General features: G+C 39.9%; 1 protein-coding gene across 21 annotated transcripts in view; it reads left to right on the top strand.

Annotated features, from left to right (window-relative positions):
- The window catches only part of CCDC88A (coiled-coil domain containing 88A), a 67919-nt gene that overhangs the window by 7441 nt on the left and 35973 nt on the right, over positions 1 to 24505 (top strand). For 20 of the 21 annotated variants that reach the window (XR_005628385.1, XM_039716970.1, XM_039716955.1 and 17 more), the window contains 10 exons: positions 7991 to 8099; positions 11785 to 11854; positions 15424 to 15482; positions 16066 to 16149; positions 16699 to 16839; positions 18308 to 18477; positions 21264 to 21345; positions 21896 to 22054; positions 23392 to 23538; positions 24022 to 24166. Coding sequence is in view for 20 of the 21 variants with exons in the window: in XM_039716970.1 (XP_039572904.1) it covers positions 7991 to 8099; positions 11785 to 11854; positions 15424 to 15482; positions 16066 to 16149; positions 16699 to 16839; positions 18308 to 18477; positions 21264 to 21345; positions 21896 to 22054; positions 23392 to 23538; positions 24022 to 24166 (1166 nt within the window). In the remaining variant the exon portion in view is untranslated. Of the gene's footprint in view, positions 1 to 7990; positions 8100 to 11784; positions 11855 to 12381; positions 12605 to 15423; positions 15483 to 16065; positions 16150 to 16698; positions 16840 to 18307; positions 18478 to 21263; positions 21346 to 21895; positions 22055 to 23391; positions 23539 to 24021; positions 24167 to 24505 lie in introns of those variants that run through there. The other variant, XM_039716968.1, reaches the window with a different exon arrangement.

The following is a 24505-nucleotide window of genomic DNA, read 5'->3' as shown; positions in this document are numbered from 1 at the left end:
GACAGTCCACTTAGGTTTATTACAGAATTTTATCTTGGTTTAAGCTTCAGGGAAATATTTGCTCTAGTTTTTCTCTGTGTGGTATCTTTGTTTTTCTTAAATAAGCCCCTGAGCAAAAAGTGTCTGCTGGAATTTCCTGGTGGCTTGGGAATACACTTGCTGTATATTTGGAGTATTGTGTGTGCTGGGCAAAACCAGAATACAGATACTGGGAGATGTATGAGGCAAATGTCACATTGTCACTAGTCTAACAATGGGTCTAGAGAACGATGCAAATACTTATTATTAATAATTTACTTATAGAGGGCTTATTTCCCTTCATAAGAAATGGAATTATCTACAGTTATGGTGTTCCAACCAAAAGTATTTCATGGAAATCTGTGTGGTGCTACTTGTACAGCTGAAGACCTTTCTAGTCACTAAAAGTGCAATATTTGTGTAGGTTTGGTGCCATCACACATCTGTATTTCCTGTAGTTGTTAATGCTGGGTACTGAGGCTGTGGTCAGACTATTTGTGACTCTGAAGTGAGAACTAATTTTCTTGAGAATTTGTAGCTTCGGGCAAGTTTAAATTCAAGAGTAAAATGAGTGAACGTTTTTCCAAGTCTTTCAAAGGAGAAATAATTTTGATAGTGCTGTGATTATCAAATAAAGCAAAGTATATACTACTGTGTGGTGCTGTTAGGGTAGAAGAAAAGAAACTTGTCCTTACAAACTCTTCTTAAAAGTTTTTTTCAGTTTAAATAAAGAAGACTGCATAAACGTGTATTGCTTTAAAATCCTACATAGTAATTTTCCCTTACATTAATATTTTAAACGTCTTAGAAATCATGTTAGCTCCACAAATGTCATTTGCTCAGGGCAATGAGTGTTCATTGTCTTCTGTTCTTGCTGCTTGCTGCTTCCTGGCAGCGATGACAACTCTGCTTCTTTCATAACCTGATGTTTCTTCTAAACAAATCCCTTCATGTTGGCAGAATGCTCCTCCCAAGGTGTGCTGTGAAAGCATTTCCTGCCTGCAGGAATGTTTGGTGCCAGGTGAGGCTGCATCTTGTGCTGCAGCTCTGGCAGTGCTGCTGTTAGCGGTGTCACAGCATTGCTGGGGTGACAGTGTTTGCAGAGTCCCCGTGGTCAGCTGCTTTGAGGTGTTCATCACAAAGTCAGGTAGTTCTCAACTGCTCTGGTTTTTGGTACTGAACTGAATAGGTCTTGAAAATTTGGACTCATTTCAGAAGTAAAAAATGTTGTCTCTGAGAGGGAAAATAACACGCAGTGCTTGAAGTAGAAATCAAAACTTCAGGCTTGGTGATCATCTGTATTTTGCTTCTGTGGTGTGTCCATGTTGTTGCTTTCCTGACCTTTGGCCTGTACACTCTTGCATCCTTGGGCAACTTTTGGGTTTAGTTTAATTTGGAAAACTGTGTGGTGCAAGTACTACAGCAGTTTAATTCTCCCTTTTCAAATGATATTTCCTGCTAAACCTTCTGTAGTTAAAAAAACCCTTCAAAACCAACCAAGCAAAAAACCAAGGTGTTCCTTGAAAGATAGTTAAATTTGTGGGGTAGAGTGTGTTTGTCAGATTTTTTGGTTCTCATATGTTTTTCTTTACTAAAAAAATGTTGTTTGTTGATGTTTCTTCTGGGAATTCTCAATTTTTAATACCTAGCTGTGTTTATTTTGTGTGTTAAGTGTTCTGTGCTGCTCTGAATCCTGTAGGTTTTCCTTTCTGTGAGTGACACTTGTTAATTTGGTGGCAGCCAGATTACCTTTTGCCACCTGTGCTATTCATTGATTTGTGGGGAGCTCACCCAGGTTACTTGGTGTGGTCAGCAGTGACTCACTAGGTTCAGTTTTTGACAGAAGGCTTTATTTTTTTTTTACATGCTACATTTTATTGTGATAGGAAAAGAATAGTCAAGGTCAAGGTGAAACAATAGTAATAAAGTTATTTCATACTATTTGATGATCACGATGGTGGTTGCTCTATAAACTTGGAACTTGAGGGTTTGGGAGTTTTTGGTCTTTTCCACAAGAGTGTGCTTAGTCAGTGACAGGTGAACTGTTTTACCTCTTTTCTTGTTTTCTCACACATTTTACTCACCTGCATACATCTTCTTTACTGCAGCTAGGGAAAAGAGAACAAAAATAAATCTGGGCTGCTCTGGACTTCATTTTGTTTCTTTTTTAAACCCTGGGAGGAAGAAATGAAAGATCAGTCAGCAGACCTGTTAGATGCAGCGTGGCTCAGCCTGGCTGCTGGCACATTCCCGTGTGCACCCGGCAGTGTGGGGATGTGAGGGGATGTCTCCAGGCTGATGGGACCCGCTGGGGGACCACACAGACACAGGGTTACAGGGCACAGCTGCAGCTCTTGCAGCAGCCTGCAGCCGTGAGGAACCATGCAGCTCCTGTGCTGCAGTGCCAGCCAGGCTGTGATGTGCAGCAGCTCCCATCCCTGCAGCAGGGAGACACAGGGTTACTGGGCACGGCTGCAGCTCTTGCAGCAGCCTGCAGCCGTGAGGAACCATGCAGCTCCTGTGCTGCAGTGCCAGCCAGGCTGCTGAGGCACCGGGCAGCTGCCCTGGGAGCAGCTGAGCTGCTGGGATGCTGAGCTGGGGCTGGCAGAGGGAAGCTGTCTGCATGTGCTCAGGACGCACGGGTTTGTTCTTGGCAGTGCTCCCTGTGATCCCACCAGCCACTCTGTTTGGGTTAGGCCTGTTGGTGGTGGTTTGGTTGTTTTTTATTTTTGAGTAGGCATAGGGCTTTAGCCTCCTAACAGTTTATGATGTTGGACATAATCCTAGGAAGTGGGGTTTTGTGCAAGGGCCAAAAGACTTTTGATGTTAGGCCTGCTTCCTAAAGCTCGCATGATCACGAGGCAGAAAACGTTGGATACAGCTGTTGAACTTCTGGCGCACACAGTCAGTCCTTGCTAAGTGCAGAGTTAGCAGAGTGCCGTGAAATGGAGGTATTAGTACTGATTTTGTGGCAAAGTGTGTCTCAGTGTTTGGGGCATCTTCAGATGTTTGAGCAGATGACCATTTCAACACTGCATTGGTTGCTGCTCAAGCATTGTTGTCTCAAGAATAGAAATACAGTGTTTTACAACTAAAAGGTAGATTGTAAAATGTTAAGCAATTTGAAGATTATCAATTATTCTCCTGTGAAAAGCCCAGGTTTGGGGTTTTTTCACTTTTTTTATTTGTCAGTAAAAGGACACTTCTGTATTAAGTCTCTTTGTAAAACACGTTTAGAGCATGCTTATTATTTTTGTGCCAGTAGTAACTAAGGAAGATGCTGCTTTTTTAGTTGAAGTCTATTCCAAAACTCTGTTATCATTAATGACTGAAATATTTGACAGATACCAAGAGTGAACCTCAGCATTCCAGTTAAAAGGAGCTGGCAGAAAATAAACTTTATTAGGCATGCAGCATTTAGTTGTACCAGTGAATGCTGTGCTGCTGTAAGCTGAACCACAGGGTAGCATTTCACTGAACTCACCAAATACAATCAAACAATGGTATATTTCAAATTAGGCTGCGTTATGATACCAGACTTAATCATTAAGTACCATCAAGGAACAGATGGCAAGGGAGGACACAACTGGTTTGCAGTCTGCATAGATTTAAGCATGAGGCCATTAAGCTATCACATTCCCATTTCTGATAGATTTTGGTCAATGAAAAATTAAAGACACATAATCCCTGATTATATGAAGTCTCAATCTGTGATTCATGACACTGGTAGTATTTCAAAATCACTGAAGTTCCCTCTGTAATCAGGAGTTTTAAACTAAAGCATGATTGGGATAGATGCTCCTGTCTGGTTTTATTGCTATTGAAATTAATGTCTCTTGTCAGAAGTAGGTTGCTCTTAAATGTGAAATTGCTTAAGGGTATCTTTTACCGCTCTGCTTCCTATCGACTTCTGGACAGATTTGCCCTATTTTGCTGGGCTGTTTGCCACTGAAGCAGCTCAGTGTCCCCACCTCATCAAAGGAGCAGTTCAGAGCATGGATGGCCTTAAAAATGTTTCTAGTAGCCACCAGAATCTGACGGTTTTAAAAAGCTGCTTTCTAAAGCTGTGTCTTAAGCTGGCAAAGTAGACCTTTTTATCTTCAAAATGATTTAATTTGCATTTGTATTTCCAGGATCATCCTGTTTATTTCAGTGTTATTGAACCTGATATATTAATAAACATAATTGTTTTGCATTAATAAAAATATAATAATTATAAACATTTTACTGGTCATAGAAATTCAACAGTTCAACTTATGGGTATAAGTACTTCATTAAAATCTTTAATAAATTAGTTTTCCAGAACTGTAAATGAGTTTAGAGCTGCTCTTAGAAGGTTCTGGCAGTTCATGTTTAGAATTTTATCTTTCTGTATGAAAAACAGTTACACATCAGACTTCCTGCTTAGTAAAAAGTATTAGTATGCCATGACTTGGACCAGCCTGAAAAAATACAGTTCTGCAAACAACATCAAATGGAAATGTGCAGCCAGCAGCCTGCTATATTATTTCCTCTTCAAGAGGGACAAATTAAGATATCAATACTTAAGATGATGAACTATATTGGCTAAATAAATAATATTTAAAATGCTGTTCAGCAGATTAACAAGCGTTCAGGTTGGAGTCTTTGAGAAAATGAGACGTGGTTATCAGTATTGGAAGTGAAGATGGATTTAGTTGTTTTTTAAAATAAGGAATTTCCTGTTCAAGGACCTGATCATGGTCCTTTCATGACACTGGTGTGAGGAGGGATCTGTCAGGTCTGTGCTTGGCTGTTCCTTACACAAACCTGACAGTTCTAACACAATCTGAAAGGTAGAAATAAATCAGTGGCTGAAGATTAGGGAGCTCTGCTGAGCACCAGCACAGAGGCTGCTTGGTGGGAATCCCTCAGTTTTCAGTGTTTATTTTTCAGCACAGGGTGATTTTAGTAGGTAGCCCATAAACAGTCTGTGTTTATAATAATTTAATGGCATGATGTGGTTAGAAAGATCTCAGTTATTGTAGCACAGAGGTGAAGTCCTGTTTGCACTGGAAGGTGCTGAGAGCAGGATTGCACTCTGGCAAGCATGGGAGACAATTTTTTGTCCAAGTCACTCATCCTAGTCATGGCTAACAAGTACTAATTGAGAGTGTCAAAGAACTGACCTCTCATGGTTGAAGAATAATGAGCCAAGAGGACATTCATTACCAAAAAAGCAGAAAAAGGAATCTACTACCAATAGTGAGTTATTTGGGGTACATGTTTAATTAAATTCAAAATGGTTGGTAGAGAGTAGTACTGATATCTCACTACCTTCCTTTTTTATTGAACTTTAAAAACAGTGGGTTAATCTTCTTGTTACCACTACCTACTGAAAAATGTTAAGGGAACTTGGAGTTTGGGATTTCTGTTGGACCCTTTGCCATAATCTTTTGGAAAAGTTTAAAATTACTAAAATGCATTTTTTCTGTGCACCAGGTTGTCCCAAGACTGATACTCTGATTTTAACTGCTGGTCTTTTGCACTAGCAGAGCATCTTGAAACTGGACAGTGGAGTTTTCCCAGTGGTAAAAATACGTGCCCAGAGCACGTCTGCAGCCCAAGTTTTTCCAGCAAAAATTCACAACCTCAGTAAACTGCTTCCTGCAATTTAAGCCAACAACAAAAAGCCAAACCAAAACAAAAAAAACCCCAACTTTGTTTTAAGCTCCAGGAATGAATCATTTTGGCACTAAGCAGGTCACTGAGCTTGTCGTAGAGGGAGGTGAGGTTGTTAAAGCAGCTCTTCCCTGCTGTCTGGGCTGATCCTGTGGTGTCATGAAGATCCAGGGCTATGCAAATGTCAAAGTTTTTGTTCATCCAGGATCAATCTCAATATCCTAATGCAGCTTTGGAAATCAGAAAATGGAAAGCCTGAGCTTTTATGACGTTTGTGTTTTGAGTTCTTGTGGTTGCACACTAATTTTGGTGTTGATGCTAAAATAAGAGCTGGCACAAGATCCAGGAAGCCCCTGTGCCCTGTTTTGGGTGCTCTAAAGGGAGAGGCATCTGAAATGTGGCTGTAGAAATGCTGCTGAAGATGATGAAAAAGCCCAGAGATAATCCCATGGTCATTAAGATTAAAGATGAAGATTAAGGGCCCAAATCGGCCTTTTGGAGAGATGCATGTGGAAACAGGAGACTTCAGCTGATCTCTGTAGGTCAGCAGGATTTATTGTGGATTTTCTCTTCTGATTTTAACAAATTTGAATGAATTCAGTGTGGAAAGGAGTCCAGTTCTGTGTGTCTGCAAAGCATAATTATTTTTAGCCCATTTAGCTTTTACAGCTACAGGTTGGCTGGTCTAATAAACCCAAGGTCACATCTTGGCCACATGGTTTGGCTAATATGTTCTAAAATGTAATTTAATTGTTTATAATATTTTTAGGAACATGGTGATGAGCATTTAGGAATGAGGCAATTACCCATGTCCTAATTTTCCTAGATTTATAGTAATAAATACAGAAAAAAGATACTGTGCCTACTGCTTTTCTTTGAAAAATGTCTGTGTGTTGGAGGTGCATTTTTAATATGACCTGACTTCCTTTCCCAGCAGTGGTTTTTCTGTTATTTCTATTTGTGTTTGTAAGGCAGGAAATGCTGATAGCAATAAACTGAAGAAAAGACATAAATATATCTTCTAAACAAAATTTGATATGTTAAAAGTTAAGCTACTGTAAAAGGCAAATAAAGTTTGTGTAGGTAACTTATATATAAATGAAAAATATATAATATTTGTACAGAGAGTATGTGAAACTACCAATCAAAGGGATAAACTGCATCAGAGTCAGTCAGGTACCACAATATTCAGGTCATTTTTGTTTTATAGCAAATAACTCCTCTCTCTGCATTTGATTCTGACTCTAATCCTTGCCTGTGAGTGAGTTATTGAATTCCATTACTTTTGCACATTACCAGGATCATTCTCCATTGCCATAGTATTTTTTGGAGGTTGTTCTTTGGGGTTTTTTTCCTCCTAAAGTTTGCCAGTGGCTGTTCTGGAAAGTGTATTCTGCATTCCATTGTTTAAATCATTAATGACAATGTTGAATAAAACCAGAGCCAGCAGACACATATCCCTGCTGGGAGCCCTGGTTTGACAGGGAAAAATTGGGAGTTTGTTTTTGAGAGCAGCATCCCAGCCAGCTCTCATTTATCTGATGGTGATAATGTCATTAAACAATACAGTAATACCATTAAATATCAAAAGTTGCATTGTGCAACTCTATCAAGAAGCTGTAAAATGAGAAACTTCACATTTGCCATCTCCTTAGGAATGCTTTAAACATTTCAGAGAGTGTTATGGGGTGTGCTTTGATTCTGCATGGTTTTCCATGGGAAATCCCAGTGAATGGTTGTCCTGCTGTCCTCTCTGTGTTACAAGGTATTGAAAAAGGGGGACTCAACTGCCTTTCCTCAGATCCTTTCTGCTTTGTGAAGGAAAAAGTGGTTGATTTCCTCCCTGAAGGCAAGACAAACCAGAGAAAAGTCTGGTAGTACATGACCAAAACTCCAATTAATAATCCCTTTGTTGTCACATTCCAACAATCTGTAAATACATTTAAACCAGTTTAGTGTGTGTTAGCACGATGTGTTTCATATTCATCATCGTTCTAAAAGTTAAAAATTGCATTTTGTTCCTAGTGAAATATCATCATATAGCCACAAAAACTTTCCTGTCAGACCCATTCCCTGGGAATTGTGGTGGGCTCCCAGTTTCAGGCTGCACTGGCAGCAAACAAGAATGTGAGGCTGGCTGACTGTGTCAGAGACACATTTCAAGCTCCTTCCATCTTCCACAACTCCTTATTGATTTCTGGAGGGAAAAACAAGGCATGGTTATCAAGACAAGGAATGGCTGTGCTGGCACATTAACTACCATTTATTTTATAGAGAAAGCTTTAAAGATTAATGTTCAGGGTGTTTAATGTATTCTTTTTTCTTTTTGCAGCAATCCAAAGTCTGCCAATCAGAGGATAAACAAAAAAGTAAACAATGATGCATCATTAAGGATTCAAAATTTGTCTATTTTGGTGAAGCAAATAAAAACTTACTATCAGGTCAGTAATTGTTTGTGGTGTTATGTTTTGCCTGGAATTATTTCTAAATTTTCTTCTGTAGTTATGACTTTAAGGGTAACAGGAGTAAGATGAGCAAGAGATGCTTGTATGGATGATTGTTTAGATATCTGGTCAAATTTCTTATCACTGTTCACAGGTATAAAGGTGGTGTGGACACACTTCTGTATGAATGATGATCTGTTTACAGAATACTCTGTGTGTGCAGTTACTCCTGTGGTTGGTATTTTCTGAGTTGAAACAAGTTTTGTGCCAGTGAGAGAGAATATTACATGTGCATTTAGTCTTGTAAAATGGAATTTCTGTTAGAAAAATGTGATGAACTTTACTGGGCTTAGAATTTGGGAGTTTGTAGTAATTGAGTGAGGATCTAAGAGCTGTCAAAGAGCCACTGCAGTTTGATGCAGTGGTAGGAGCTGGTCCTGTACCTGCTGGATGCTGAAGTGTGTGCTGTACCTGGTAGGAGCTGGTCCTGTACCTGCTGGATAGGGTGCTATACACATGGACACTCCACAGCTGGGCTCTGCTGCTGTCACCAGTGTCCCTTTAGTGTGGCTTTTAGTGCCCTTCCCCACTCCCCTGCTCCTTCCTGCCAGGAGAGCCCAGACCTGGGGGAAAACCTTTGCTGTGCCTCTCCCCACAGCTCCTGGCCAGCCTGTGCTCCTCCTGTGTCCCCACAGTGACAGTGTGGGGGACACACACAGTGTGTGCTTCCCAAAACTGGGAGTGCAGTGAGAGTTCCCAGCTGTCACTGCCCTGGCCAGCCACAGAACACCTTCCCAGCACTTCCACCCTTCTCTCCTTGGCAGCCCCTGCACATGGATTTATGTGCTGCCTGCTGAGGCCCAGATGCTTTTCCTTTCCTTACTTGAAGGCATTTTCCCCCAGGCATTAGTGTTCCACAACTGGTGCAACAGAAGGCACAAACACTGACAGGATTGATCTTTTTTAGAACACAAAGCATTCCCCATCCTGCACTGGCCTCATGGTATCACCAGTCCAAGTGCTTCAGGACCAGGCAGAATTGCTGATTTTAGGTACCTTTGGATGGTTCAGGATTGCAGATGTTGCTCCAAAACTTTGTGATAGAAACAAGTTTATTACAGCATTTTTAAAATAAAAAAATATTCTTTTTTAAGAAATGGCAAAACCAGTCACCATGCCTTTAGTGGCCCAAGCTATACTGAACTGCCCTTTCAGCTGTTTTATACTCTTTTCTCCCCTTCCCAGTCTTTCAGGGTTTTGGTGACCATGCAGACATTGAAGGGCTGGTGTTTCTAGCAGGAGTAAAGGCATTTATTCTCCAATCTGGAGAGCTCCTTGGAATCTAAAATTGCTTTTTGCATGTGTAGATATTCACTCCCTACAGTGCCTGCAGGGAGGTTTGTGCTTTGTGGTAGATGAAGTGTTAAAGGATGGGCTGTTTCACAGAGGGGTCACTTGAGTTCCTGTCACCTGTGAAATTCCCCAAGGCAGGAAAGCTGGGGCTTGATGGATGCCTTGGAATCGAGCTGAGAGCCTCCCTTAGCCTGGGGGGAGCAGGAGCCTCACACCCCAGTGCTCCTGAAAGCTGAGTGTACAGGCAGGGGCCTGGGGCTGTTCTGGGAATGCCGGGATCCCAGGGAGGGGACAGAGACCATTCACTGTCCTGAGAGAGGATTTTACTGAGGCTTGGCATCAGACACTGATGAACGTGGGAATCTGGGATTTTTAGCACTGTGTTAACCTAGCTCTTATCCATGCTGCTTTGTTCCATGTGCTTTTATAACATCTGTGGAAAACCTTCTCTCAGTTTAGTGAAAAATCACTATTTTTCACAGTTTAGTGAAAAATCGCATGGGTGCTGTCGATATACTTGTCCAAAACCTGCACTGGTAGAATGTAACATTCAAAATTAAGGTGTTATGTTAGATTAGTCAATTTTTTGTTCCTGTATCATCTTTCTTATTCTGTGGAATTACAATCCTGAACAGTAATTGGAGTGTGTGCATTTCTTGGCAGTGTAAGTGTGGAACTGTTCTCAGCAGTTTGTTCGAGACAAGTGATTCTAAATTTTTGGTGGGCTCGAGAGGTTTAATCCAGAGAGCATCCATGACTCTCAGCAGATTTGACTGAGGAGGTGAAAATCTTCAGTAAAATAAATGCTAGTGAACTGTGAAAGTTTGTGCAAGAGAGAGAGAGACAGAAACACCAAGGGACAGAAAAGGTGTCAGAGATCTCTGGGGCAAGGCAGAGGTGTTGTAAGGAAACAGGTGATCATGTCCATTCAGGACACATGTTTTGGTTACTGCTGCTCATCCTCTGCTTTGATACATGATCAGCTTCATGATAGCATCATGGGATTATTTGAGATACTACCAAAAACCACCCCCAAAAACAACAAAAGCAAACAACAAAAAGCCACTCTAAAAATATGTGATTTTCTTTCGTAGTAGCTGTCAACACCCATTAAATTCATTATATTTTATCTGTTTTATATTTATTTCAAACATCTTGTGGTGCACTTCATGTCTTATTTTTATTTGAAAATAGTCTTTATCAAAGTCTGAGAAGTACAGGTGTCACAGTTGGTTGAATTTTGTGATATTGGAGGAGGTCAGAGCTGTTTTGTCCCTCCTTATAATTTGTCTTAGGCATGTCCAGTGGGAATGGATATTTTGCAGTCTACTATTAATCAATTCAGATGTAATTTTGATGTTGTATATTAACTGGTGGGAACTTCCAAGTACAGCTGTAGCTAATAATTTCTACTGGTGTTTTTCAAGAAATATTGGGGTTTTTTTTTCAATTTGATCTAAAACTAGTAGACCTGTGTTAGGTTGTTGTTTGTGATGTGGCACCTGGTGTGTGCCTTGGGCTCTTCTGGAGTATGTTGCTTTTGAGTAGGAGCATTTTGTATAGTAATGGATCTGTCACTGTGGAAAAACAAAAAGCCTGAACTATAGGATGGCATCTGCTGGGAATAAATATCTGGGAACAGGAGAAAGACTATTCTGCTTCAGGAGAATTAGGCTCTGTCTAGACTGGGGATTTGACCCGATTACAGCCATTACAGGAGCTCCATTGATGGAATCCATGGACAGATAGGCAGAGCTGCTGCCTGGTGTGTGGCACTTCCCAGCTAAAAATTCCATGTGATTTGTGCAGACAGGGGTTTGTACCCTCATAATCACAGCTGGCCTAGTGTCACTGCAGCAAAACCCCTGGGATTTTTACATGCATGTTTTGGTGAGCCCAAAGAAACTGTGAAATAAAAGAAATTGATTTTTTGCAGTAGGAATGCACCTTAGAGCCAATAAAACAAATAATGTATCAATAAGTTAGTCAGGGAAACATGACCATAATAAATTTAAAGGGTTTTGCTGCATTCTGAGGCTCAGGATCTTGTTGGCTTATGATCCCTAAGCCAGCTCATTGCCACGAGAGGATTTTGCTGTGTGAGGTGGTTGTGCAAGCCAGTAAAACAAAGCTTCTGTAGAAGTAACTCATATTTGTTAGTTGTTTTTTTAAATTAGAATGTAAATAATTAAGTATTGTATGAATTGTCTGCATGAAGTCCTGGAAAACATCAAAACTGTTTAATTAATACTGAAACGGCTGTTGGCATTTGATGTTTGCTTTCATTCAGTACATATGATGTAAATAATGTTTTAATTAACTTTTATAGGAGACTTTGCAGCAGTTGATCATGATGTCTTTGCCAAATGTGTTAATAATTGGCAAAAATCCTTTTTCTGGTAAGTTTATTTTTGACTAAGATAAAAATGTATACTGGTGTGGTAATTTATATTCTTTCAATGGAAATAAAATTCCTGTAGTGTTGAGCCTTTCAACAGAAGATTGTTTAAATACTTCATCAAATAAGGGGCTTAATAATGATGAGTAATGATTTAATAATGATTTTCTTTGTCCACACAAAGGGTCCACACTCTAAAAAATGTGTTCTGCCTCAGCCCTGGCTTTCACTAGGATTTACACTGAGCCCGAGTGCATTTCCCAGCAACCAGTGAACCACTGATGGCACAAAGTTAAAGTTTCACATACTCCCAGCTACTGCACCTTCAACTTCCTTTACCTGTGTCACCGCTGAGGGAATTGGCAGTCCATGCATCTCACTTGATCCAGCTCCTGATCCTTGTTTCTCCTTCCCCCAAACTCTCCTGCTTCTCTTGCATCCGTACCTGAAAAATATTGCAATTACCTTCTTGTTTTCTCCCCTGAACTGACACTGTCTTCTCCATGCTCCCACCTTCTCTGCTTCCAGCTCTGAGAGTTGCAATTTTCAGACCAAGAAAATTAGCCTGTGTGGAGCCAGCTGACTGTCCACAGCCACTTGGGAATCTCTGCACCATGCTCTCAATTCCAGAAGCACGGAGCAGACACACCTGGCCTGCATGGAGCCACTATGGATTGGGCAGAATTTATTTACCTAGGTCTAATGTGCCCCAGGTGTTGTCCTCCTGACGTTCTGACACCTCAGCAGAGAGGTCAGGAACTGCTCTAACAGGCTGTGTAGCTTCCCCTGGCTGCTTTGATTTCTTTGGGATGTCTTCTCTGCCACGCTTCTGTGTCTGTGGGACAGGGGCTTCCTCATGAGCCAGAAGAACCATCTGTGTTTCCTCACTTCCCAATCCCAGGGCTCATGACATTGGTATTTTCCATTTCCCATCTGCACTATCCCATCTCTGTAGGTATCTTGCTTTAGTTCTTTTGGGTTTTACTTTCTGCTTTTGAGTATTGCTGCTTTTGCTTCCGAGGTCACAGCTTTTTCAGTTTTTATATGTGCAGCTGCTGTCATATGCACCAAGAAGTGTGAATGTGGTCTCTTCCTTTCCAAAAGAACAGAATGCATCGTGCTTTCTTAATTTTGATTCCAGACTCTCTTCAGGTTTTCAAAAGACTCCCTGGATTTGCCTAGAAACCAGATTTACTGGAAAAACAGATTTAAAAAACCCCAGCTCATAATATTGTTTTGTAGTGACATTTTTTATTCTGTTCAAGATACTGAGAGAAAATGTTTCCACAATATTGTCTAGTATAAGATGACATTTCATTGGAAATGCACTATCAAAACCCACAGAGATAATGCTGCATTCAGTTGTATACATTCAATTTTATGCTTTGGTCATTTTTAAGGAAGTGTCTTTGTGTTTTGGGATCTGTGGTTTGGCAGCTCTGCTGGTGTGTGCTTTGCTCTTCTGTGGGGATTTTGTTGGATTTGTGAGAAAATTTGGACTTTTCTGTAGTGTAGCATCATATTTAAAAAAAAATTGTTATGCTTGGACAACATTCTTGAAGGTGTTTCAGCTCCCTGCTGGAGTTCATCACAGAGTGTGGTCTGAACTAGAATACAGACCTGTTCTTCTGGGTTCTGTCCAGAACCTTTCCCCTTCCAAAGTCAGGCTGCTCTTGCTGTGTCAGCTTGGAAAAGGATCTCATCCCTACGTGGGTTTTTAGGCTCTTTTTTGGGCAGGTGCAGGGAAATGAAACCTCAGAGATCTTTGGAGACACTTGCTGTGTTAAATCTGTTTGCATCAAGGCAAGCCCTGGAGTAAAAGTCAATTCCCTGATCAAGACTTGGATTCAGTCCACTAAAACTTAGGCTGGAGGTGTGATTTTTCACAGGGATGTTTCCCAGTTTTTCCCCTTTGCACTTAGGGAATAATTAGTAGAGAAATCCCAGAAGATGCCAAATTGCAGATGGCAGGAGCAGCTACCAGAGGCACTTGGCTCATGGAGGAAAAAGCAGGGAGAAAGAAGGCTGGAGTTGAGCTTTGATAAAACAGCTCAGCAGGGATTTGATCAGGAAATATTTCCTGAGCTGATTGACAGGAAGGCAGTTGGAGGAGAAAACTGGAGGAAAGCTACAGCCTGTGATTGTAAATGTTAAATTAAATTACAGAGGGGTAATGGTGAGGCAAAGGGGAAGGGGGAAGATGAAAGCAAGTCCATATTCCTGAGGGAGCAGGGCAGGGGAGGATGGAAGGCTGCAGGGGGGTGAGAGTCAGGGATAAGGGTGAGCACAGGGAAAATCAAACTGTGGCACAGGGCAGGGACAAAGCTCAGCAGGTTGAAGGGTGTAGAAGAGAATAATCTATTTCTGTGTTTCTGATGGAGGAGAAGGAAGAAAAGCAGGAGATGAGGGAAGCTGAGGTGGTTCAGTATTTTGCCCTGTTCCTTCAGGGAACGTGGGGGAGAGACAAGGAATCAATATTCAGGCAGGTGTTTGAAAGGCAGTCAGGAGATGAACAGTGAAGAGGAGCTCAGGGATTGCTTAAAAATTAAGAAAGTGTGATTACTTTATTGGGGTAAGTGAATGTGGGCTATGAGCTGTTGGATTCCTCCTGTTGCAGTATTCCTGTTAACCTTTATTGATAGAAGGCAGAAAGTCAGGTGGAATTCCCCTTCTTCAGCTGAAGCAGCTTCTGGTGAAACATGTTCCTTGGTGGTTTTTCTGTTTCTCCATAAAAGACTTCACAGCTTGAGCCTTTGGGATACAGGATGTCTGAATAAATGACTAAAAATCTCCCATTTGAGTCTATGTTTTTTTAATGTATTTATCTACCTGAGAAACCCCTTGAAAAATTGCAGTATTCCATGATCATTTGGATTATGCACATTATGTAGCTCCCTCCAAAAGCAGCAGCTTGAGTCAATGCCTAAACTGTTTTGTCATCCTTGAAGCATTTGCTTCATGGCATTTATGTTCTAGATATAGAATATATTTCTATATTTAGTAGCAAGATGAGGACATTGTGAATGTAAAAAGTAAGAAACATTTTTATTAATCTGTAAACAGAGTTCTTTAACTTAAGCTTCTTTAGGAGATTAAGATACTTAAGGCCAGATTTGGAAATGCATTTTGATTTTTTGGATGTGCAGGTGAATATCTAATACAGCTTTGTGAGGAATTTCAATGAACTTGTCACCTAAACTCTTCCAACTTGGGAGCAACAGATAATTTAAACACTTCTGTAATTATCTTGAGACACCTGAGATTACCATTGAAAACTTGATTGTAGGTCTCCAAAGCTTCTAAAAATGTCTCTCTGAAGTTTTCCTTTTTGAAGGGCTGAATTTTTCTTTCCATTTGAAATTGTTATGGCTGTTAAGCTGTTGGGTTACTCTGGAAGTTGGCAGTTAAATGGCAGAAGGGACTGAGCTGAAAGCTCCTCTGGTTGTTTTCTGAACTAGGTTAACATAAATGATATGGAAATAACAAGAAAACCTCCTGTTTTCTGAGGTGTAGGGGAAGAAGCTTTAATTACAATTTTACAGCTACCATTTTTTCTTGTTTTATTCTCAGAGCCAGGTACTGAAGAAGTAAAAAAGCTCCTCCTGCTTTTGCTTGGTTGTGCAGTTCAGGTGAGTTTAATTATGTTTGTCTTTATGAAACTTGAATTGCTGATCTCTTTTCTTACTATTTTAATACTTGGGGTGGTGTAAAACATTTCTTCCTTTGGTGGTACAACTGCACTCCTTAAAAAATTGGAATATCTGATTTTTAATTAATGGCTACAACCCTACACCAGTTACTGCACAAATACCTCCAATACCACCATAATGGGTTATTAATTTCATTAGTGGTAATTTACCTGGGTACTCTAAAGAAAGGGAGGAAATGGTAAAGTGCTGAAAATTAACTCACTGCACTATTTCTTACATTTAATAAACTATCACAGAATTTGAATAAGTAGCAATTTAAGAAACCTCTTCCTTGTACCATTTCAATTTGATTTTCCTTGTATCATTTAATTAGTGTTGAAAGTTATAATTACTGTAACATGGCACAAACCACGGATTTACTGGTCACCAGAATTATTGGATAATAATTTAGTCATGTGGCCATTGCTTGATAAGTTTTAGCTCTTAAGAAATGCAAAAGAGGAATGAAAATACTTGCAATTATACATATAAATGTGTATAAAATAGATGTCTCTATTTTTAGTGTCAGAAAAAAGAAGAATTTATTGAAAGAATCCAAAGTCTGGATTTTGATACCAGAGCAGCTGTTGCAGCCCATATTCAGGAGGTATTTTGCTTTTCATTTTGGGGATTTTTTGAGATGGAATATTGTGATGCAGGAGGGGGAGTTGCACGTGTTCAATGGCAAGTAAATCACATATGTGATTTGCATATTGAGTGGTTGTAGTAAGCAAAAAATGCTTTATTTTTTTCACTTGATTCACAAAAAGATTTAATGATTGAGCATTTTTGGGTTTTATTTTTAGAGCAGTACCAGAAAGCAAGTCTGTTGCTTCCAGGATTCCTTAGTTACACAGAGCAAATTTAGTTTAGTGAAATCTTTATATGCAAATTTCTTTAAAAAATATAATTCCAATCAAATGTATGTGGTAGATAATTTATAATGTTATTGTCACCTTGCCAGAAGGACAAAGTGCTGCTTCCAGGTAGACAAAAAACTCTTTACTTACAATTAAATATATTTTAAATGTTTTTTTCATACCTTATCCAGAGAATTTAACCTGTAGACTTGCAGCTTTATTTTTTTTTTTTTGCTTGCTTTCTACTCTTAAAATTTCAAGAGGATGTTTTTTCTCTTTCATTTCACCCCATGTAGGTAACTCATAATCAGGAAAATGTGTTTGACCTGCAGTGGATGGATGTCATTGTGCTGACACAAGAGTATGTTGAGCCTCTGCTGAAAAATATGGCATTGCATTTGAAAAGACTTATAGATGAAAGAGATGAGCACTCAGAGGTATGGATGTGGCTTAAGAGAAATACAAGAAATCTTATTTTGAGATAATGCAGCTCAGGATTTTTATAACTAACAGTTTAATTTTCTGCTGACATGTTAAAGCAAGGATTCCTGACTGCCAGAGCATTGTTTCAGGGAGTTCCTCTGTGCATATTTGTTAAATGATGTAGGAAAGTTAAAGTAGAAAAGAGAAGAGGTGATCTTTCCCACATAGCCAGAGTGGGAAACAACTTTAGCATTGATCAGTAGCTGAAAACAGAGAATCCAAAGCTGTATCAGCTGCATTTCCCAGGAATCAATAACCCATCAATTTGCAAGCCAGTCACTGAAAGCTGCTCTATTCCCATGTCCTGTTGTCCAGCTTTGAGGGGGACAAAGCAGAATCCATACCAGGAGAGGAGGCTTTGCAGGCTTTTCTTGAGACACAGTTGTTGTACCGTGTTAGAATCAAGGAACAGAACTGTATTTACTAAAAAGTTTATTTGTGAATCCTCTCGGTGGTCCCAGATTTGCCCCTCAGTGGAGTGGATGTGTCAATGTTGCACTTATTCCAGTTATTCCTTTGACAGTTCTTCAGCCTTGATAGGAATAAAGGGTAGGGGATAGGGGTGATGCCTTTGTGCAAAGCAAAGGAAAAATACTTTAAACCATGAGAGATGTTCATATTTGGCTAACACCTTTATTTGTAGGGGGAAATAGGAATATTCCTGTAGATCTGGTGCTTCATTCGTTGTCAAGGGTGCTGCTGCACACTGAAGAACCATTTTGTTTAGAGATACACATTTATCTTTATTCAAGAGGTGGTGGTTTTCAAGGAATTCACACCTTTCATTACCCAATCCATTCTGAATGCTGGCCGTTTTGTGGCCTTAAAAGTCTGAAGTGAAAAACAAAATTTAAAATAGCAGAAGGTCCTGTTCAAAATCTGTGTGTGGTAGTTTCTGGGGTCCCTGGAACAAAGGAGGAATATGATAAATCTGACTTCATCATCTTAGAAGGCTAATTTATTATTTTTTGATATGATATGATATTATATTATATTGAAGAATACTATTCTAAAACTATACTACAGAATAGAGAAAGGATACATCAGAAGGCTTAACAAGAATGATAATGAAAACTTGTGATTCTCCTCAGAGTCTGACAAATCTGGGCAGTGATTGGTCATTAAACAAAAACAATTCATGTGTTGGATAGACAATCTCCAACCAAATTCAAAAGCAGCAAAACAAACTCTGAGGCTTCTCAGCATCCCAGGAGAGGAATCCTGGGCAAAGAGGATCTTTCAGAAAATGTGACAGTGACAGCTCTGTACTTTAGGCATAGAGCTGCAGGTAGAACTTGTGACCTCTTCGATGGCCAAAACCTTTCCATGGTTGTCATGCCATGGCAGCATTTGCTATGAATGACCCCCCAGAGGTGGCTCTGCGGGACCCCTGTGGACCTTAGGCTGTGCTCTGCCCCTCAGACCATCATCGAGCTGTCGGAGGAGCGGGACTGCCTCCGTTTCCTGCCGCACGCCTCGGCCGCGCAGTCCCCGTGCGGCTCCCCCGGCATGAAGCGCACCGAGAGCCGGCAGCACCTGAGCGTGGAGCTCGCCGACGCCAAGGCCAAGATCAGGAGGCTCAGGCAGGAGCTGTGAGTACCAGTGCACACCCTGATCCTCTCCAAACGCTGCCTTGGCACGCTTCTAGTCCTCTTCAGACCAGTTCTTTGTCCTTTCAAATGTTTTGTTTTAGTTATTGCTCCCCGGGAGGGGTGGTTTTATAATACAAGAAGATTTGTGGGCCCATGGGACAAATATGATGTTTCATCTGGGTTTGTCTCTGTATTCATAATGATGTTTTGACCTAAATTTTATGTCCCTGAAATCATGGATTAAAGGTGGAAGTCTCACAAATCTCAGCATTTTGTTCTCAAACCAGGTGATCATTAAAGGGACATGAGGCAGGAGGGATTCCTTCTCAGCAGCATGATTTGGTGACCTGTTTCCAACAAGTATGGTTAATTCATGGTTTAAAATCATGGCAGATAGGACAAAAAATTTCAGTTAGAATGCTTTCCTGTCCCCCACCTCTTTGTTCCTGTGCAAAAGATTTCTTGTCTACACAACACTTACTTGCTCCTGAAAACTGTACCTGGTTCTGTAGGTTTCTGTGGGCACTTTGTCTTCATAGTCAAGGAGCAGATGTGACAGAGTGAGGAGTTATTTAAAGAAATCAATAACAGACCTGTGGAGAATCTGCTTCTCCCTGTAGCAATGTGTCAGTTGTTTTAGCAGAGTGAAGAGTGTGTGTGTGTGTGTGTGTTCTGAATTAAAATGCTCAACCTGAAGAGATTCAATATGTGTAGAAACAGCACAAATAAAGAGTTATTTTTTTAAATTCAGCAGTGGGAAGAGGAGACAGGTAAACTAAATCACCAGCTGAAGGTAGTACAAGTCACAATTCCCAGAATTTCTTCATCAGATGATTTCTAGCTGGCTGGATTAAGGATCTTGTTGATTTACTCTGAGGATCCCCTTCCCCCACTACAGCATGGTCTTCATGAGGAGCAGAGGACAAAAGATGGGGCTCTTTTTTCCTGATGTCTGTGTTATTATGTGTCTCCTGCAATGAGCCCGCCCAGGATATTCTATAAACAGCTGCACCAAGAAAATTAGTGAAAAAATTGCTGTTATTAGTTTGACTGACAGTTAATAGATAGCCTAAACAGTGAACACTGGTATGTTCTGTATAATTTAGTCCAATCCTCTCCAGTCTGCAGCTGAAGCGTGCAATTAGGGCAACACTGATGGCTCAGAACAGTCCACATTTTGCACTCTTATTTGAATTCAGTTGGTAAATAATTTCCCTTTACGTGTAGCAGTATCTTAAAATACCAGACTTGGATGAATTAACTTCTGTCTGCAGCATTTAGTGTTAAATGCTGCATCTATTTGATAAATTTTAAATTATATTAATTCCAGAGTTGGAAATACTCAGCATAAAATTTATTTATAATCTGGTTTTGGCAGTGAACCTTCATACCTGGTTTAATATGCAGTGCAGCTGATGTAATTTCCTATAAAAGGTCTGTAAAGATTATTTTTCACTTGGATGCAAACCAGGGAATACAGAAACCCCAAAGAAGGAATTTGCACACCTCATTTTCTGAGTGTTGAGTTCTGTGTGTTCCCATGTAGAACAATAAGAGGAATATGGATGCTGATGGAAAAGTTACAGAAATCAGGAATAAATTTGTGTTTGTGCCTGTTTCTGAGCACCTCTGGAGGTGAAGAGCTGTGGCAGGGATGTTGCACTGAGCTCTGCAGAGCTGAGCCTCCTGTGCTTGTAGGCTCAGTGACCTTTTCCAAAAAGATCATTCATGGTGAAACTGGCTCATTTTTGAAAACAATGGCTCTAGTTTTGTTTAAAATATACCTATTTTTTGTTGATAGGACTGCTTTGAGGTATTATACATTTCAGTCCTTTAAATTTTCTTATTTCCCCCTTTTCTACTTTAGTTTCTTACTTGTATTCCAGAATATGGAATAGCACAGTAACACATTTGAATATGCAATACATTTTTTAAGAATATTCAATATTGGCAGGTTTTTCTACAGCAAATACTGTTTGTTCTGAGGTGCAGTTGAATTTTGAACATCAGGCGTTCTTTGTCTGTGAAAGAATTAAATACTTCCTTTGCACTTACTCATGGTTTAACATACTCATTTTGTAAGGATTGGGAAATGAGTTGGAAGTTAGGAATGAGTCATGTAAGAATTGTGGCATTCTGTGTCAAATTGTTTTTATCACAGGTTTCTGAGTAGACTAAAACAGACACTGTTGTTTCCATGAAGTTAAAATTCATTCTGTGTTTCATGAAATTACTGAGCTTGCTAAGCAGTGTCTTCTTCAATAGAGTAACGACACCTAAACCCCTTAATTCTCTGCAAGAAAAGGAAAAATTACAGAGCTATTAAAGAGCTTTTAAAATTGGCTTTACTGGATTGTGACAAGGGGTCAGTGTCTGGTTCTCCTGGAAAGAATTTGGACCTTTTGCATGTATAATTTGAAATTATTCTGAGTTGAGTTTTGGATGTGGATCTCCTGGTACACATTCATGTTAATGTCTGTAGTTTTTTACACAAAATCCCTTATTGCAAAAATTCCTTACTAAACCCTGATTTCTGCCCTGGGTGAGTAGGAGACAACAATTTAAAGCACTATGAAAAGTCTAATAGCATTTAAAATATTAGCTAAAGACTAAAACCAAAAGAATAACTAAATCATAATGACAGCACTAAATTTTGCACTCTGATATCCCTGAAATTGTGGGTTCAAGATGGAGGCCTCACAAATCTCAGCATTTTGTTCTCAGACCTGGTGATCATTAGCAGGGTTTGTGGCCATGTTTAACTGGATTGTGTTTTCTCCTGCAAGTGAGGAAAAGACTGAGCAGCTGCTTGACTGTAAACAAGAACTGGAACAGATGGAAGCTGAACTGAAGAGGCTTCAGCAAGAGGTGTGGGTTTAATAATTTTATTATTTTAAGAAAAGTTGCCACCTCCAGAACAATTTGCCATTATTTTTTGATATTAAGTATGTTTTCATGTTTATATTTTTGTTTTGCATTCTGAACCTGACCTGGTGTAGCTTATTCCTTTATTTGGTGTATTATGATGGGGAAAAAATGCCCTGACTTAGGTTAGTATTTCTTCTCTAATTTTTTTGTTACTTCATTCAAGCAGTTTGCCACCAGTGCATCCTCTGAGAAGATCTTCTAAAAATGAAAATGTTCCAATTTTGTCTGATTTTTCTTTGTACTTTGCGTGGTGATAATGAGGGGGAAAACCTTAAACACATAGATTAATATACATTATATACAATTATAGCGAGTCCTTGAAAAAGCCCAGTGCAGTTTCCTTGGACATACAATCACCTACAATCCTCTCCAACATATTCCATTTGTCACAATGAGCAACACCCCTCTGCACTCCCTTCATTCCCTCCATGAAGGAGCTGTGTTCTCCTCAGCTTACCCGCGCTGCTGTGTCCCTTGTCCCCTGTCCCAGAACATGAGCCTGCTGTCGGACGCCCGCTCGGCCAGGGTGTACCGCGATGAGCTGGACGCGCTGCGCGAGAAGGCGATCCGCGTGGACAAGCTGGAGAGCGAAGTCAGCCGCTACAAGGAGAGGCTCCATGACATCGAGTTCTACAAAGCCAGGGTGGAGGTGAGCAAATTCAGGGGGGAAATCACCCAGGAGCACCATTCTGCTCCTGGCTGGGTTTTTTTCAAAGTGTGTTTGGAGATGAAAGCGTTGCAGCGTTTTGCTCTGGGATGTGGCAGTCAGGTTTTTGTGACAAATTCCATTTTTTTGGGAATTGTTTCCATGTCTAATAACATAGAAGTCAGCAGTGTTCAACAGAACTCCAAGCTAGCAAGGCCAGTGGAAGCCTCTGTGAAGGATGGATTGAGAAACCCACAGAGGAATGAATTGAAAAAATGCTATAAATATAATAATTCCTTTCTCCTCCTGTAGGTCTCCTAAGGAAAAGCAATTTTCTAAGTCAACTGTTGAGGAAAGGAAGGCTGTTCACATAAATGACTACAGGACAATGGCATAAAATACACTAAAAAAAGATGTACCAACACCAAGCAAGGGAAACTTAAAATTCTGGCAAGAATTAGTAATTTAGGAGGCAAATCAACATGCAAGAATTTATCAGGCCATCATTCTGTCTGTAAATGACAAATTTGATGGGCAAGTGCCATATGGTATAAAAATTAGTAAAGGAAAACAGATTAGTGTACAGGATTTGACAACAGTAGAAGTTTCGTTTTCATAGAATGTTTAAGCTAATAAACCCCCTAAAAATTGTTTGTGTTTCACAGCTTGTAAATTATCAGATATTTCAAGCATTCTTCAATACAGATAGATGTTAATTATTTGGGTTTGCTTCATAATAATTGTGAGTTAACGTAATGTTTGTGTAGGGAGGAGTATGAAGGACATTTATGGGGTCTTTTTTCAGATTTTGCAGCTGACTGTGCTGAAGTTTTAAAAGTTTTGTCTTTGTATCATGAGGAAAATTGCCAATTATGTATTTTACACATTACTTTCATCAGATGCTATTAAAAAAATCCTCTATATACCCAAATTTAAGCTGCTCGGGCCCTTTGAGAGTGGCTGGTTGTATTTTAAGATTGTGGTTGCATTTTCAGCATCATGGCCTGACTTTGGGCCCAGTGGCCTATAAACCTAATTTTGGGCTGCATATGCAGTACATCTTTCCAAATCACAGAGATTCTGATGGTTTGATTATAATTATCAACACCTTATTTGTTCTTAATGGCTTAGGGAGCATTTCATTTATGTCAGATTTTATTTTCACAGAAATGCGTAAGTTGCATTTATGTGGAAGTGTGTAAATGTGCTTTTTATAAAAAGTCTGTTTCAGCTCCCAGTTTTAGTTTCTGAAACTGGTTGTGATGTGTATCAAAGTTTGCATGAGCAGGGAAATGCTTCTGGTTTGGGATTTATTTGTTGTTGTTGTTCCATTTTTGCAGGAGTTAAAGGAAGACAATCAAGTGCTGCTAGAAACCAAGACCATGTTGGAAGATCAGTTGGAGGGGACCCGAGCTCGTTCAGATAAACTGCACGAGTTAGAGAAAGAGAATTTACAGCTGAAAGCTAAATTGCATGACATGGAGATGGTGAGTGCCAGGGGAGGGTGGCAGAGGCAACTGATACACACTGAATTTAATTTCCATTTTTAATAAAAGCCTTCAAAATAGCAGGGAAGAGAAGGCATGTGATGATAAATGCAGAGATTCAAGAGCAATAGGTTTGATTTTTTTGATGTGACTCAATTGTCACTTAAATATTGTGTGTACCCCATGCACTTTGCTTCCTAATATTCAGAGAGAAGTAAACTTTGGAACAGTAGGGCATAATTGCTGTAGGTTATGAGGAGAAGAGGTTCTTTGTAATCTTCTTTTTATTGTCCTCGTCAAAGTTCTCCCAACTTTTCCCAGTTCCTCCCCATCTCAATGTCTAGGCAGACCAGAAAAAGCACTTTGCCCTTCCCTGTGACAACATAATAAACATAATATAATATAGACATCAATAGAATATAGATAATTAAATACTTTGCATGTATTGAGACTTTTCTTTTAACCTGTGAAATAATTTTCAAGGAGCGTGATATGGACAGAAAGAAGATTGAGGAGCTCATGGAGGAAAATATGACCCTAGAAATGGCTCAGAAACAAAGTATGGATGAGTCTTTGCATCTTGGCTGGGAGCTGGAGCAGATCAACAGGACTACTGAACTTTCTGAAGGTAAACATAGGTGATTGAAATTGAAATCTCAGAGGCTGGGTAGCATTAGGAAATCAAATGTCCTTAGTTCTGAAGTACAGAGCGTGTTGTCCTCTGGAGAAATGCTGATTCCCATGGATCCATTGGGATACAGCCTACATGAGAACTCTGTTCTTGTGGTTTGGGTCAGTTAAATAGGTGTGTAAACCCCATCAATACCTTGAAATTGCATTTTTTGCCATTCACACTTCTGTGTTCTGCAGCACAGGTCATGAGTCTTCTTGCTTTGCTGTTCTCAAAGCTAAGGAGAAGAGCTGTGGTAAAAATTTTGATTCCTCTGTATAACATGCTTGGATACAA

This window comes from Passer montanus, unplaced genomic scaffold (assembly GCF_014805655.1).
Source record: "Passer montanus isolate IOZ18808 unplaced genomic scaffold, ASM1480565v1 scaffold37, whole genome shotgun sequence".
NCBI classification, from domain to species: Eukaryota; Metazoa; Chordata; class Aves; order Passeriformes; family Passeridae; genus Passer; species Passer montanus.
This window is presented reverse-complemented; position numbering and strand designations above follow the sequence as displayed.